Below are 16,009 nucleotides of genomic sequence, written 5' to 3'. Positions count from 1 at the left end.
ACTAGACATTCACATTTATTCCTCATCAGTGGGGATCCTGAAATATTCCACTTTCCTGTTTCTCCTTGAAAATCCAGAATCATGGGTATCTGCCATTGGTGACAGCTCGCTGAAGTGTGCTGGGCTGGTGTTCGGTCCAACTCGAGGTGCAGCCACCCTAAATATCGTCCTGCTGAACCAATGAGACAAATTAAAACTCAATACATTTGCTAATCAAAGTTTAGCATTGATAAATAAGACCTACCTCCCTGAACTCTTCTCTGAATCCTCACCGTTGAGGTCAGGTGTGGAGATGTACACAGGGTCTCCTTCCTGTTGGGTGCATGTTGTTAAATGTTATTATCTAGCAAGAAAACTAATGTGTTTACACTTGTCAATGTGTAGGAATGACAGGCAAGAAATTTTACCGTGAAATTCCTTGGTGTGCCATCTCGATTTTTTAGTATCTTAACCCTCTGGTCGCTTTCAGTCATACACAGGAAGTAGCTCTTAATATTAGCTTGACACTGAAGTGAGATGGAAGTAAGTGTTATTGTGCAATCAGTTTAGAAAGCAATCATTTCACAAGATGGGTGGCAGTTCCATTTTGAAAAGGCATTTTTAGATTTATTTCTTATATGTAGGCCTATTATTATTAATATTATGCCCATGTATATTTAATTTAAAAAAGCTTTTATTTCTATATATTCATGACCATTCAAAAGTTTTGGATCAGTAATATGTTATTTAAGAAGAAAAAGAAAAAAGTCTTGTGTTCACCAAGGCTGCAATTATTTGACCAAAATACAGTAAAAGCACTTTTAATATTGTGAAATATTAAATGTAAAAATTAATGTAAAATACCTGTTTTGTATTTTAATATATTTTAAAATATAATGCACTCCTGTGATGGCAAAGCTGAATTTTCAGCATCATTACTCCAGTCTTCAATTTCACATGATTCTTCAGAAATCAGTCTTAATACACTGATTAGATATTTATTACCAATACTGAAAACAGTTGTGCAATTTAATCTTTTTGTGGAAGCTGTAATACCTTTTTTCAGGATTCTTTGATAAATGTAAAGTTTTAACAAAATTACTTGAACTAGAAATATTTTTTAACTTTGTAAATGTCTGTTGATCAATTTAATGCATCCTTGCTGGAAAAAAAGTATTAATTTCGTTCAGAAAAAGTCTTACTGACCCCAATAGTCTGTGTGTGTGTGTGTGTGTGTGTGTTATATAATATATTTATATAATATTATATAAAAATTTATTTTACTGTATATTTGTTGATTTGTTAAGAGAAAAATTAGTATAATAAGTGATGGTAAAATTCTGTGTTTACGCATACATTCATGATGGACTCAAAAGGAATGGCCCTACATTCGAGAGGACATACTGCTTTGGTCTGCCTGAGAGACTTAAGTTCTTCCTGGGCTCTGATGACTTCTGCCAGAGCCTGGTGCTTCTCTCTCCAGCTGAGACACTCCCTGGTGCGATCTTCCCTCTCCCGCTCAGCTAAATGCCTTTCCTGCTCAGCTTCCCGCTGGGCTTTATCGGCCCTTTCTCTCTGCTCTTCAGCAACCTGAGCTCTGCGTCTGGAGTTCACCTCCCTACAGAAAGAGAGCATGACAGTGACAGACAGCTTCATGAACCAGACTATTCCCATTTAGTTTTTATTGCCTTATAATAACCTGAAAACTGCCATGCCAGGATCCATTCACAATGCTTGTATAACAAAGATAAATGGCATTACTGAATGCTTTTGTGCTTACTTTTCCATTATCTTCACATTCTCCTCAGTTAGCTCCTGCAGTTTGTGTCGTAACGTGTTCCTCTTATCCTCCAGTATTCTGTTCTCCTCCAGGAGAGCCTGCTTTTCTCCTGACACCCTGTCTAGTTTAAGCTTGGTCTCAAAGTAATTCTTTTCGGCTTGAGCTAAAAGTAGCTGGACATCATTGTGCTATGGATGACAGTATGCAAATGAATATAGTGGAGCCATATATAGCATTATTTTGCATCTTGTGGGTATGATACCTCTTTTTTCAGCAGATGTAGTTCTTCGCTGAGTCGTGTTTTGTCAGCTACTGCGAGATCTTTTTCTTGCCTGCTGTCCAGAGCCCTGGCCTCCGCCAGTGCCCTGCTCTTGTCCGCCTCTGCTCGTCCTCTATCAGCATCCTCAGCTGCCCTGGAACACAGTGTCGCCCTCTGCTGGCTGACATGAAGCTTCTGTTTCAACTAATTATTATAAAGAAAAAAGGGACAAAAACATTATTTTTTGTTCCTCTGTATCTTCTGTGATGTCAGATGTGTAATGTACACACCTCTTTAATTTGGGCCTGGAGTTCCTGGTTGAGATTGCGCAGGTTTCTCATGGTATGCTCACTCTCAGTCCTCATCATGATCCTTTCCATGTGAATTTCGTTAGACAGATACTTGTTTTCCTTTTTTAGGTCTTCACATTCCTGAACAATGCAGAAACAGTGGCAAGGGGGAAAAAAGAAAGAAAGAAAATATATTTTGAACAATGTTACAGCTACTGTATTATCTTCTTGTCTACCGAATTTTAAACTTGAAAATTCTATAGTTGTTAATTATATTTATCATTCATTATATATTATATATATATATATATATATATATATATATATATATATATATATATAATTTATATATATATATATATATATATATATATATAGACACACACACACACACACATATAAACATATATACACACATACAGTATGTATTGTTTTATTTATTCTTAATTGAATGTATTATATTGTTGTTGTTGTTGTTGTTGTTGTTGTTGATGATTATATAATTTATATTTTTTGAATTTATTATTATTATTATTATTCTCTAATATATTATTATTATTAAACTGGTCACTTGTCGAGTTGTCTAAATGAAACTAAATTAAGACTAAGTTAAACAAAATTAAGACTAAATTAAACTAAATTAAAATGAAAAATATTTTCACGTTGGCAACTACCTGAAATATATATATATAATTTTATATTTTATTTTAATTAATGAAAATTTTTTTAATGGTTTTAATTTTAGTTTTAGTTTTAGTTAACCATAATATGAAATGATGATTTTTAATTTTTTGGTGAACTCTCTTTAATCTAAAAAGAAAAAGAAAAAAATCTAAAAGACAACAACAATATTATCCTCCTATATATATATATGTGTGTGTGTGTGTGTGTGTGTGTGTGTGTCCACAGGACATTGCCCTATTCTTCTCTCCATCATGTCAGCGCCTACCTTCCTCTTCCTCACTAGTTCTCCCTGCAGGTGGTTGATCTGCAGGAAGGAGCCGCTGGCACTCAGAGCACTCACGGGTCGGACCGCACGTACAGGTCTTCGAGGAGGGTGCGTGGGTTTCGAAACTCCTTTAATCTCCTCGATGCTCTCGAATCGGCCGCTCATGTTGTTGCTGCTGTGAGAAAGAAACTTAAAAGTACCACTGTCTGAAGCAGGGGTCCTCAGTGAAGTCAGAGCCTGAAGCTCTCCATGAGAGCTGGCCCTTAGGGTCATCGTTCTGACTGGACGCTAAAACCAGATTCAAACTATGAGCTTTCAAACTTTTGAAATGTTTATTCCTCCTGCTGACCCAAAGTCCCTGTAGACATGAATGCAATGGGAACCAAGGAGACTCACCAGCGTGCAGCCTAGATCAATTATTTATAAGGAAATGTTATACCAACTCACAGGGAGCAGAAACTCTATGCTAGCACAAGGAATCAAACACAGCTCATCTCATCCTTGACTAATTGTACCATAGTGCCTCTCATCATCCTGAAATGAACTGGTTAGGGTTAGCAGCATATTGGTAATGATAAGGATTGAAGACTGACTAGATTTGTACATTATCTGAAGAACATTTGACTTGTGTTTACCAAGCAAATCCTGCTAGCAAGATGCTAAGGTGTTAAGAGTGGTTCCTCAAAAGTGTCTGTGATATTCTGATCATTACATATGACTTAGTCTACATCAGTCTCATGGAAATTCCCCATTTTATCATCTACCAGGCAAAAATGTTGAACCTGATCACTAAATAGCACACCTCTCCATAAAATAAACCACAGTATTTGAGGTATCATTCGTGTTTGAACAATAAGTTCAGTACTTATGGTTATTTAGCAAGCACCACTATTTAACATTGTATTATTACATGGGTCTCTGAAATACTTGATTCTGATTGGTCAATAACACCATTTAGTGGTCTTATATATTTCTGTTGTCAGTGGCAACACCGTATATCAGTCTGTGCTATACTTTCGTCCCTCATATCACACCGCAGACTCACTCTCTCTCTCGTTTCACACAAACACTGGCGCCCCAGATTTCTCTCAGATTTCGGTGTTATTATTACTGCAATCAGTGCTGGTTCCAGACTTCTGGGGGCCCTGAATGATTCTCTCATTTTCATTTGTTGATTGATTAATGACAGAGAAAGCAGCAGGTTTATTAGGCTGCTGTCACTTTAAGACCAAATATACTGACAAGCATTCAGTTACTTTCCCAAGAGTTTATGCTTACTTTAGACAGAGTATCTGACTGACTTTTTACATATTTTTGGGGGTATTTGTTCCTTTAAGCACACACCGAAGCCCAAAGTAGCCAATACTTGTCCGTACATGTTTCACTCCATCTTGGATCACGCGAACAGAAAGCCACCTGGGGAACAGGGTCTCTTTTGCAGCTCAATACGCTTTTAACTCATTTTTTAAAGTTTTTTTTTAGAGTTCATCCAGCAAGTGATTGTCTATTACAAAAGTCATTTTACATGATTTGACTGATTTGGATGATATGTAGGAAGGGCAGTAGTGCACTGCTTTAAAGGAAAGGAACAGAATGCTCCATCGTCTTTTCATAATCGTTGGAAGCCAAAATCAAAACCAAAACTAAAATTCTATTAATTCTATTATTAAAATTCTATGCACAGCCCTAATCATTAAATCATCATGAGCAAGGGACCCCCTGGTGTTTCGGGGGGTCCTATGCTACTTGCTTATTTTGAGTATAGGGAGAACAGCACTGATGCAATATTGTTGCAGTTTTTGTCTGTCGCTTAGTGGGATGTTTTGCACATTGTAAGGGGCCATTCATGCAGAATGGGTTTTTGCATTCCACTCTGCTCCTTTTCCATTGTTTTTCTATGTTAACATGCACTAGAGGGAAATGTTTGACCGTTGCGCTCAACTTTTAAAAAACGTCTTGGCCTTTATCTTACATTTTTTAAATGCAAAATCGTGTCCTGTTTGAATGGTTCCTAATGGACTTTCTTTTCTTTGAGATATTAAACTCAAATCAATATTTCATATCCAAACATTTATTTATTTTGTGATTACTCATTACCACAATATTACATTCAGGCAACTTACCAGATGAATAAAACCTCCAATAACACATGAAAACAGATCAATAGCATACTTAAATGACTTAATGAATAATTATTCAGAATAGTTCTGCATTATGTCCCTATTATAGTAACAGTCAACCTCAATAACACCAGATCCTTTACAAGTATGTTGTACAAGATTGATTCTCTTTACTTTACAGAGCAAGGAAATTCAACCCCCTCTATTGTAAATGTATTATTCAAGCAGAGTGAACCAGCACAAAAAGAACAAGTTCCACTGGCCCAGATAGCTTTGTTTGTGGTTTTGCTATAAACGTTAACTGCCTGACAACAGCCACCGTATGTATGGGACTTTGTCATCTGAACAAAAACACTTTTTTTCAACTTTTAGTAACTTATTCATATACAGTGCCTTGTGAAAGTATTCACATTTTGATATGTTGCTGCCTTATGTTAAAATGCTTTAAATTTTTTTTTTTTCCTCACATCAATCTACATTCCATACACCACTATGTCAAATAAAGACATAAAATAAAATTGAAAAAACAGGTTTTAACATCTTTGCAAATTTATTCAAAATAAAAAAAACCTGCAACCACAAAGCTTGGTTCACTGGGATCACCGTCAAGTCCAGTAATTATGGTCACCACTCCTGTGCCCTCAGCACTCCCCAGTCCAGTTGTGTCACACCAGAGCCTCTACACAAGATGGCCGCCATTCCAGAATCTCATCCCATCATTGCCGCCGTTCCAGAGTCTTGTCCAGTCATGGCGACCATGCCCAGTGACTCAAGGTCAGTCCCAAGGCATTTGAGATTGGCGTCCAGTGTGGAGGATCCACCGTTAATGTCGGTGCGAGCAGCAGGTATCCCAAGGGCCTTAGAAGAGAAGTCAAAGAGAAAAGACTGTTCCCCTGGACTCAGTGCTCCCTTTAATGGCAGTTGCCATTCTATGTGTTTGGGCCACACACCAATGAAGTTCCCCCAGAGGTGGCAGCCTCTGCTGCAGAACCTTCCGAGGAGGTGGTGTCCATTCTAGTCCCCGAATCCACTCCCGAGCCTGCTCCAGTCCCAGTGGTTAGTAAGAGGGTACTCCACCTCTGACTTTTGCCAATCTACACTACATTTCCCATAATCCTTTGCCAGACTCATCATCATTGATTGCCTTCACCTGAATCTCATTACCTCATCAGCCTCACTCACTTAAAGCCTGGTTCAACACATACACTGCTGATTATTGTCTAGCCTGCAGTGTTCCCGTGTTTTTCTAGTTACTTGTTTCCTTGCCTTGTTTTGACCCTGGAGTGTTTTCTTTTATCTGATTGTTTGCTGCCTGCCAGGACCTTCGCATGTTTGTGGATTACTGTTTTGTCTCGCCCTGTTTGCTGTTGATTGACCCTGCCTGTCTGACCACTCTTGTAGATAAAGCCTGTACTTGGATTCTCAACCCCGTTGTTACATCTCCACTTTACAATTATGGTGTGTGGAGTGTAGATTGCTGTTGAAAAAAATAATAATTTAAAGCATTTTAACATAAGTCAGGAAAATAAAACGTGAAAGAATGATGTATGAATACGTTTGCAAGGCACTGTAAAAGAAGCAGAGTACACAAACATCTTCCAATGTCAAGAGTAATATTGAAAATCCCAGTCAAAACCCTTTGTCATGGTTTATTTCCTGTGCTCTCAAAACAGTCAGGAAAAAAAATATATTTATGTTAAAAGTCAGGAATTTAGTGATAAGATAATTGTTTGAATCTGCAAAAATGGTACAGGATGCTCTGAGTAACTTCCTACAATTTTCTACTTCTCCCCTGTGGGATAATTTAGAGGAGATGCTTTCTATGCTTGCCTGGAAGCCTGTCAGGTCATCGCTATGAACTAACATAGCCTGTAATTCACTGTTCTCTTTCCCAGAGCGTCTTACAATAGCATGCCACTTAGCTGGTTGCTTTGAAAGTGATGTGGTAATTAGCCTTTCTGATTATTTAGCCTTCAGAATCACAGACAACACTGCAGAAGAAAGAAGGCCTAATTCAGCTGTCTTTTGCTAACGTCACTGATGCTACACATTAGGCTTATAAAATTCTTGTCCAAGGACACATTGAGAGGAAATATTTTTTCAGTTGGATAACAAAGCATCAATGACATCATCAATGTGTTAAGTCAACATTCACAGTGAATTTAACCTGAAATAAATGTATAATAATTAGAACAATAATTTATAAAACTTTAGAGAGAGAGAGACTGAAAGGGGTGCCTGATAGTAGATTGATATCTTAGTTACCCAGTGTAGCTTCTTGGAAGTCAGATATTTTTCCAACTTGTCCAGAATGTCTATATGTGCATAATGTATCTAATGAGTTCAAAGATAATTGGCAAAACTGGTACACGACCACAGGAAGTGAAAGTTTTTTAGGTGTCCTCTGCCCTCGCTTTAAATGCCCTCTTTGGGAAGGTCATCTTACAGATCATCCTCAATCTCCTGTTTCCTATTTGTATGGGTCTCTTTCTGCAGCAGCATCAGAATGAGTGTGTTTCAGCCTCTGGACAGTTTTGGTGGCATGTTCTGCAGTCATGGCGAGAGTCTGGTTACCATTATATCTACTGCTCTTCTTATTTACAAGCACACTCTGTCTAGATGTGAGTCAAATTCAAGGTAGGTTTTTCTTTTTCTCTTGATTTCCAATTTTTAAGGGTTTTTGAATTTATACTGTTGCATTTTAATAAATACATATTTTGTTGGTTGTTTTTAGTTCCTAAAAATGGAATTTCTGGAGTATTGTTAGTCCAATCCATGAACAATGTGTACAGTTTTAATGCCACCACAGCCAAAGTGGCATGTGAGGCTATTAAAATGAGAATTGCTAAAAAGGCTGAAGTGGAAACAGCAAACAAAAATGGCTTACAGACATGCAGGTAAAACACTCTTTAAAGACTGACATTAAATAGACATAGTCAACTGAAAAATATTATTGTAGATATGATATTGATCTGCTCTTTTAGGAAATAAAAATCTTATTTCTAAATAACATTTAGAAAACCTGGATGCTATATATATTCAAAGTACAATACTTTGTCATTTAAATATAACATGGGCCTGCTTGAATGTCCAGCACACAAACCTTCAATACAACGATACACAAGATACACAAACACTTATATAACCTTGAAGTTCAACTTTAAGAAGTTGGTTAAAATTATATTTGAACTCTACAGTTTCTGTTTATGCTAAGAGTGCAATATGATGCTTTCACACAGGTATGGTTGGGTTGAAGAGCAAATTGCAGTTATTCCTCGAATCGAGAAAAATGAAAATTGTGGTAAAAACAACTTGGGCGTTATTGCTTGGACAGCTGACATCAGCAAAATGTTTGACGTTTACTGTTTTAAGCCAGCAGGTATTTAATCTGTATGTATTATATGTTTCTGAAAATAAATAATAATCAATATCCTATATTAATAAGGAATAATGATGTTTAAAATGTGATTAGGAAGAAAATAATACAATATGCCTATGTTTAGACTTTAGGTTCTGTTTAGGTTCCAAAACGCAATAAATCCATTTTGACCAATTTGAGTACATTTTTTGTTTGTTTGTTTTTTGTTTTTTACCTAGAAAGTGGCAAGATGAAAACCACTATTTTCTGTTTCAAACTTTCACATAGCATTTTTAGGTTATAATAACATTAAAAATTCAAATCCAGATTTTGTTTTTTAAAAATTTATTATAAAATGTAATAATTTTTTTTCCCCAAAATGCAATAAATCCATGACATTTTTTTTTCATTGATTCAATATAAAAGTTTTTTTCATATTGAAACTTTTGAATATATACAACATATTAAGTTGATCCACATATGACAGGCTCTGAACTTGGTCAATACTAATCTTATATACAGGCACTGGACTAAAAATACATTCAATCAGTCATCTTGTTAATGCTATAAATTAATTACAACAATAAAAGAAAATTTCATCATGAACATACATGAACAACAACATCACATTAAACCACAGAAATTCCAAAATGATATTTCCCACACATTCAACTAGCTACCAAAAGTACATTCATCTTTGCCATGTTACATTCATTTAGTTGACTAGTGCTATACGCTGTATTAACAAAAACATTAACGTTATTAATAAAACACACTGACAAGCTACACAATATCACGTTCAAAATCGAATGCAACCACTGATCTATATATGATTATATATAGTTCTCTATTATAGATCAGTGAATGTGACTCATCTGCGATTATGAACACGATATTGCATAACTTCTCAGTGATGTATGGCTCTGTGTATTAAATGCCACTCCATCTGAAAGCATGCGACAGATACAAAAAACAAAACCAGCATAAACTCTCAATATACAACCAAACTATCAATAAACACATAAAATCAAAAACATACAAAAGAATCATTATCAAATACAATACTGATTTTGGCAGAAACTCAATAAAAATTTTTTTTTGTTATTTTTAAAAAGGCGTTTATCGCGTTTTGGAACCAAACTCTTCATATAATTATAATATTAAAATAAGTAATTAAATCTACTAACATTGTCAGTAAAATGTGCTAATCAGGATATATCTCTCACAATGCACCTCAGGTCCTGGTGGATCATTTGAAACAACATCAAGCAGGCCTCAACCTACAACAAGAGAAAGAACACCATCAAACAACCATTATTCCACTAGAACAACCCATCCATCATCCATTAAGTCAGCCTCTTCTCCTGCGTACACCTCTAGATCCCGTCCTCTCTACACATCCACCCCATCCATTTCCTTTGCTTTCAACACTTCTTCCACAACATTTACAACACTTAGCCTTTCTAACATCAGTGACAGTTCCCAGGCAACGACAAGCCCTCTGTCTCTTTCATCACCCGAATTCTCAACCTCGTCCCCCTCATCTTCCTCTCATTCATCCACTAAATTTCTTCCTCAGCATAGTTCAACTCCAACAGGCCAACCTGCATTGTCCCAGACCACAACACCTAACACACCACCGATGAAAAGTTGGGTTTTGAAACTTAGATCACCTGCTCATTAATTGAATGACTTTGCACATAAATTTTATCACATCCTTTTGTCTTTTTATATTTTAGCAGCTCCCAAAGCATTTGTCATCATCTCTGTCGTGCTACTGTTCTTGCTGGTAGCGGCAGGTGCATCTTTGTATCTTAAAATGTGAGTGTTTAATCTACTGTCATGAGAAAAGCGTTGTAACATGCATACTCTTCACTGACTAGTGCTTTGTTTTAGTAAAAGACGACAACGGTTTCCATCCTGGATCAGAATGAAGCCAATACAGATTAATGAAACTGAAATGTGGAAACGAATAAGTGAGAGGCATTGCATGCCAGAACAGACCAGCAAAGACAACAACAGTAGGAATTGCAACAAACTCATCCTTCAAATGGAACAAGACCCGGACTCATCCTAAAAAACACTGCATTTTTGTGAAAACACTGTAGGCCTACTTTGATAAAAATAAATAAATACATTTTAAAAAAACTGTCACTGTAACTGCATGTACTCTCAGATTTTTTCTTCTGTTACACAGAAGAAAGAAAGTCGTACGGATTTGGAACAACATTGTCATTTTTGGGGTGTTCAAATGTTACTTTGTTTTCAGTTTGCTGCTCATTTCACTTTCAAATATCAATAACTGATGTAAATACTAATCTGTTCTTTAATAAGGCCATATGATAAGCCTAAATGATAATAATGTGTACTCTTTAAATTCTTAGTTGTACTTGTTTACTTGTCTGTAGTATCAAGGTTCAATGGATTTTATAGAGCGTGCTCGTGACATCATCAACACGCGTCAAGGCTTTGTTGCTATTATCCTACTTATCATCTTGAATATTTGCCTGGATAAAACAAATGTCAGCAGGTTTGTAGTCATTTATTTGCACGTTATTGTACATTTGTAGCTTATACTAAGTGTTGGGTGTATTTGCGTGACGGTCTTTATGTATTGTTTCAGCTAGCCAAGCTAACACTAGTAGATGTTTTTATATCAGCATCGTCTAACGTTATATTTTAACCGCCTTTTCACATTCTAAGACAAATGCATATGGTCCACGCGTCTACTTGGTTGTTACATCTTTTGAAAGACAGTTTGTTATTTTTGTTAAACAATAGAGTTGGGTAAGAAGATGAACAAACACCTGTTCAGAAAGTATAGGTGCACGTTTATTACGAATAAATGTTTTGGGGATTATTTTTAAAGTCTGCGAAATGTAACGTTACCACTAATGTCAATGACAACACGAGACCTTCATCGATATCTATTAAAACTGACTGATTTTACATAAGTTATTAATACTAATATGAATAAGTAATGTGGTAAGTCATTTAATATTAGCAGTTTATTATGATTCATTTGTAGACATCCTTTTTTTTTTTTTAGCCATCAGGTTCACATTGTTGCTCTGTAGGTAGATGACTAGTAATAACATGAGCATAATCTTAATTTTCATCAATATTTTAGGTTAAAGTATATGGACAGCGTGGTCCATGTTTCACTTTCCATTCCTCTACAATTACAAATCATGTTTTTAGTAAAATTAAAAAGTTAAAAAGGTTCATTAAAAAGTGTAAACCATGATGATAATGTTATCCTGCTTGATTTGAGAATGATTCTTAATCCATAATCATTTTATGGATTAAGTATATTTTTATAGATTATATTTTATATTTTTACATCTGACTGTGTGTACAAAGTTCACATGATCAGTGTCACAAAATGACTTATATTAAATATTTACTTAATTTTTTCTCTCTCTTATTAATAATAATATTAATAAGTTTAATAATAATCTCTCTCTCTCTCTATTTTATTTTTATTTTTTTTCTTCATACAAAAATCCCAAAACTCTTACTTACAGGTTTGAATCCCAAGTTTTCAGTTTTGGTATGTATAAAGAAACATCTATATTTTAGGTGCTGCTACTGACCACCATTTCTTTTAACAATTTTAATTTGAAATACAAATTCAGTGTATGCTATCGATTAATATAAGGTCATAAAATTTAACTCAATTGTAAGAAAATGTTGTTTAAATGAGCTTTTAACAGAGTATAACATGTCAGACTGCATAATGTGTCATGTCAACATTCTCTCGTACCTCCTGCAGTGAATGAGGTCTAGAGCTGTTTTGGAGCAGCCGTCCATCTGGAACCAAGATGGGCCAGCAGCTTTCTGGCCAGGCAGTGACCAGACTGCCTGAAAAACTGATCAAACATGTGGGGCTTATGCGTGACAGTGGCTACCTCACCTATGATGAGTTCTTGGGTCGTATGGCTGAGCTCAATGATGTGTAAGTGAGGTTTTAGGATTAAACATTTTAGTGACACAATAGCCTACTAGAGTTTGATAAGAATGTGACATCCCTAAAAAAAAACATTATTTTTATTTTTAATATTAAAAGTAATATAATATGAAATACTATATTTATATTTAAATAATACCATATTTTTCTCTCTGGTCCATCCTGTACATAATAATGTTTACCCAGAAAGTGTTTCTTTTCCTGCAAGGGAAATCTAATTGTGAGCTTATGTTAGTAAAACATTCATTTAGTTTGGATGTTAAATCTAGTATTGGAAACTGTTTAAAATTATGTAATTATTTTTTCTTTTAGGAAATATTAGGACTTTAGTACATCATTAAATAAAGCTTCAATCTGGGTTACAGCAAGGCACTTACAGTGGAAGTGAATGGGGCCAGTTCATAAATGTTTACATTTTTCAAAAATAATACAATAATAATAATAATAATAAATACAAATATATAATGTAGTATTTATAAAAAACTCACTATATTTCCTGTTTATTTTTAAATTTGGACTTTAGTCTGAAAACATGCACATTATCCAGTTTGATGTGACGTGAAAGGTAATGTAGCTTCATTTTCTTCCACAGAACTGCTAAACTAGCCTCTGGCCAAAAGAAACATCTTTTGTTTGAAGTACAGCCGGGATCTGATGCAACAGTGTTATGGAAGGTTGCTGTGAGAATAGTATGCACCAAGGTGAGATTACAGACCTCAAACTGTTTTCTAAAATACAGACAAATTTAAAACGTGTGATTGGTGTTTGTCTAGGGTGGGATGGCAATTGTTACTGCTCTCTTTTTGTGCTTGTAGATTAACAAGGAGGATGGAATGGTGGAGGCCTCCCGTATTATGAATCTGTACCAGTTTATCCAGCTCTACAAAGACATCACCAGTCAGGCAGCTGAAGTACTGAGTTCAGAGGCTGCAGCAGAGGGATCCTCTGGACCGCTGTCATCAGAAGATACCTGCCAGGCCAGCATGTGGATGGGCAGGTACTTCAAAGACTGCGTTCGTTCTGTTTACCAAATCTGCACTTGATGTAATGATGCATAGTAGATGACTCATTGTCTCACCAAGCAAAATTTGCTCTGTAACAGGGTGAAACAGTTGACTGATGAGGAAGAATGCTGTATCTGCATGGATGGGAAAGCAGACCTTATTCTGCCCTGTGCACACAGCTTCTGTCAGAAGTGTATTGACAAGTGGTAAGAACCTGTGATTCATTATCATAATTTATTTTTGGATTAGTTCACCCAAATAATAAAAAATCTTTCATCATTTACTCACCCTCATGTTGTACCGAACCTGTATGACTTACTTTCTTCTGTGAAGCACAAAAGAAGAGATTTTGAAGGATATTGGTTCCCATTGACTTCCATTTTATAGACAAAGAAACACAATGGAAGTCAATGGGAATAGAAATAGTTTACCAACATTTGGTTACCAACATTCTTCAAAATATCTTCTTTTGTGTTTAGTAGAAGAAAGACAGGTTTAAAACAAAATTAGGATTTTCAGTTTTGGGTGGACTGTCTCTTTAATGGATTAGTTTACCTAAATCATTAAACATGTCATCATTTACTCACCCTCATATTGTTCCAAACCTGTATGACTTAGTTTTTTCCATGGAAAACAAAAGCAGAAAATCTGAATGTTTTGGTCAGAACTGTGACCAGTTCAGTTTTCATATTTGTGAACTGAATCCAAGGTATATGCAGTTTTTCAAATCAAATGTAAGACTTTTTAAGACCTACACAAATAAAATTAATACCATATGTCCCTACAGAACAAAGCCATATAATCTCAAAATAACTTGTGTATCTCAGATTCTTTAAATAAACAGGCCGAAAGTACTGTATAAAGGAAAAAAGTCAAACAGGTTTGGATCAACATTATGACCATAAATAATAACAGAATCCGTAAATCATTTTAATCAGCCATGACAAACCCAGCTCCATTGTGTGTCTGTGCCTCATATAGGAGCGGTCAGAGCCGAAACTGCCCCGTCTGTCGGATTCAGGTGACTGCCGCTAATGAATCATGGGTCATGTCAGATGTTCCCACGGAGGAAGATATGGCTGGGTACATTCTCAATCTAGCAGATGAAGCTGGGCACCCACACAGACCTTAGAATGAAGCCCCGTGCCACTGTCACACTCACTGTCTCCCCATAAAAGATGACCTTCTTTGAACAGTTATTTCGTAGGGTGACTGTGGGTTTTTGTTGCACTATATAGTGTCACTCACTGGAGGCAATAACTGCTGATTTTTTGACTTTTTAGAAAACAATTTTTAGGTTAATGCATCATATTTAAACACCTGATCAATTCATAGAGATGTGACTGTGAACTGTATGTAGGTAAATGCTAGACAACATGTAGCGGTAGCACTTTATTGCCTCGTTGCACTTGCCATTTTATCTTGTTTGTGAAGTAATTGCACTTAATTGCTTTTGTTCCGTAAAGGCCTTGTAGTACCTGGATAAGCGTCACAGTATCAGCATGTGCAACAGTTTAATAGTATTGATGCTATAATTCAGTCACACATGATTGAGTTACATTGGCTGTACAGTTGATGTGCATTTATAATCTTAAGGTTTAATGGAATAACTGTAGTGATCTGTTTGACATGAACTCTTTATCTGTGTAAGTTGGACCAAAAGTTAATTATAGGGCATGACTTACATATATAACATTCATTATGAAACATAATTGGGATGAAATAACATTTGAATGAACTAATTTGCTTGTTTTCTTTTGGAGCTTAATGAGTTGCAAAGGAAGCTTTTATTTTATTGGGCATCACCACAGTGGTGGTTAGTTACATTTTCATATTTTTCTGGTTTGAAATCCAAGACTTTTTATCCTGCACTTTTGTGTGTATGAGAGAGACTGTGAATCTGTGGGCTTGGGAAATTCACTTGTATTATAAAAGATGTGTATACATCAAACTTTATATAAAAGTCTATATTTGTGTGGCAGTTTATGAAGATGTAATCGAGTTAATGATCTAGTTTTAAAAATGTTTATTTCTGCAAGATTGTCACAGATTTATAGAGGTGGGACTGAATGTTTGAAGTTTAATCAGAGAAAATGACACTAGTTACTGCTTCCTTTTGTGATAGAGTTCAGATATGGACTGAATTGGGTTGTTCACTGTTCCCTTTTCTTGTGTAAATCTTAAAGTAAATTGAATATTTTGTTCTAGCTAGTTCTTGATTGAAGGCTGTAAGAGTTCCCATTACTTCCACTGGGCTGCAGTGTTGAGCAAATAAAGAATAATATCTCTGTTTATCTGGA

General features: G+C 35.7%; 3 protein-coding genes across 8 annotated transcripts; 2 read left to right on the top strand and 1 right to left on the bottom strand.

Moving 5' to 3' along the window:
* Window positions 1-15: 15 nt before the first annotated feature.
* LOC122148643 (trichohyalin-like) lies at window positions 16-3,530 on the bottom strand. The gene is made up of 8 exons (XM_042775828.1): window positions 3,258-3,530; window positions 2,309-2,449; window positions 2,022-2,222; window positions 1,760-1,947; window positions 1,384-1,597; window positions 408-506; window positions 245-312; window positions 16-169 (listed from the first exon to the last, which is right to left on the bottom strand). The coding sequence occupies exons 1-8, from the start codon at window positions 3,528-3,530 to the stop codon at window positions 16-18; spliced, it is 1,338 nt and encodes a 445-aa protein (XP_042631762.1).
* Window positions 3,531-7,506: 3,976 nt separating this feature from the next.
* On the top strand, window positions 7,507-10,882 carry lyve1b (lymphatic vessel endothelial hyaluronic receptor 1b). Of its 2 annotated transcripts, none has more exons than XM_042775385.1 (6): window positions 7,507-8,014; window positions 8,112-8,274; window positions 8,617-8,756; window positions 9,974-10,384; window positions 10,478-10,556; window positions 10,632-10,882. In XM_042775385.1, the coding sequence occupies exons 1-6, from the start codon at window positions 7,933-7,935 to the stop codon at window positions 10,810-10,812; spliced, it is 1,056 nt and encodes a 351-aa protein (XP_042631319.1). In that variant the 5' UTR covers window positions 7,507-7,932; the 3' UTR covers window positions 10,813-10,882. The 2 variants fall into 2 exon arrangements, with proteins under 2 accessions (XP_042631319.1, XP_042631318.1); XM_042775384.1 differs by having other exon boundaries at window positions 7,696-8,014; window positions 10,475-10,556.
* Window positions 10,883-11,130: 248 nt separating this feature from the next.
* LOC109052428 (RING finger protein 141) lies at window positions 11,131-16,001 on the top strand. 5 transcript variants are annotated; one of them, XM_019069874.2, is made up of 7 exons: window positions 11,138-11,265; window positions 12,263-12,288; window positions 12,511-12,693; window positions 13,298-13,406; window positions 13,521-13,702; window positions 13,808-13,915; window positions 14,691-16,001. In XM_019069874.2, the coding sequence occupies exons 3-7, from the start codon at window positions 12,560-12,562 to the stop codon at window positions 14,839-14,841; spliced, it is 684 nt and encodes a 227-aa protein (XP_018925419.1). In that variant the 5' UTR covers window positions 11,138-11,265; window positions 12,263-12,288; window positions 12,511-12,559; the 3' UTR covers window positions 14,842-16,001. The 5 variants fall into 5 exon arrangements, with proteins under 5 accessions (XP_018925417.1, XP_018925418.1, XP_018925419.1 ...); XM_019069875.2 differs by having other exon boundaries at window positions 11,156-11,265; window positions 12,508-12,693; XM_019069872.2 differs by lacking the exon at window positions 12,263-12,288 and having other exon boundaries at window positions 11,131-11,265; window positions 12,508-12,693.
* Window positions 16,002-16,009: the final 8 nt, after the last annotated feature.

This window comes from Cyprinus carpio, chromosome A18 (assembly GCF_018340385.1).
Source record: "Cyprinus carpio isolate SPL01 chromosome A18, ASM1834038v1, whole genome shotgun sequence".
Classification (NCBI taxonomy): domain Eukaryota; kingdom Metazoa; phylum Chordata; class Actinopteri; order Cypriniformes; family Cyprinidae; genus Cyprinus; species Cyprinus carpio.
The sequence above is the reverse complement of the archived record's forward strand: the minus strand, read 5'-3'. Positions and strand labels throughout refer to the sequence as shown.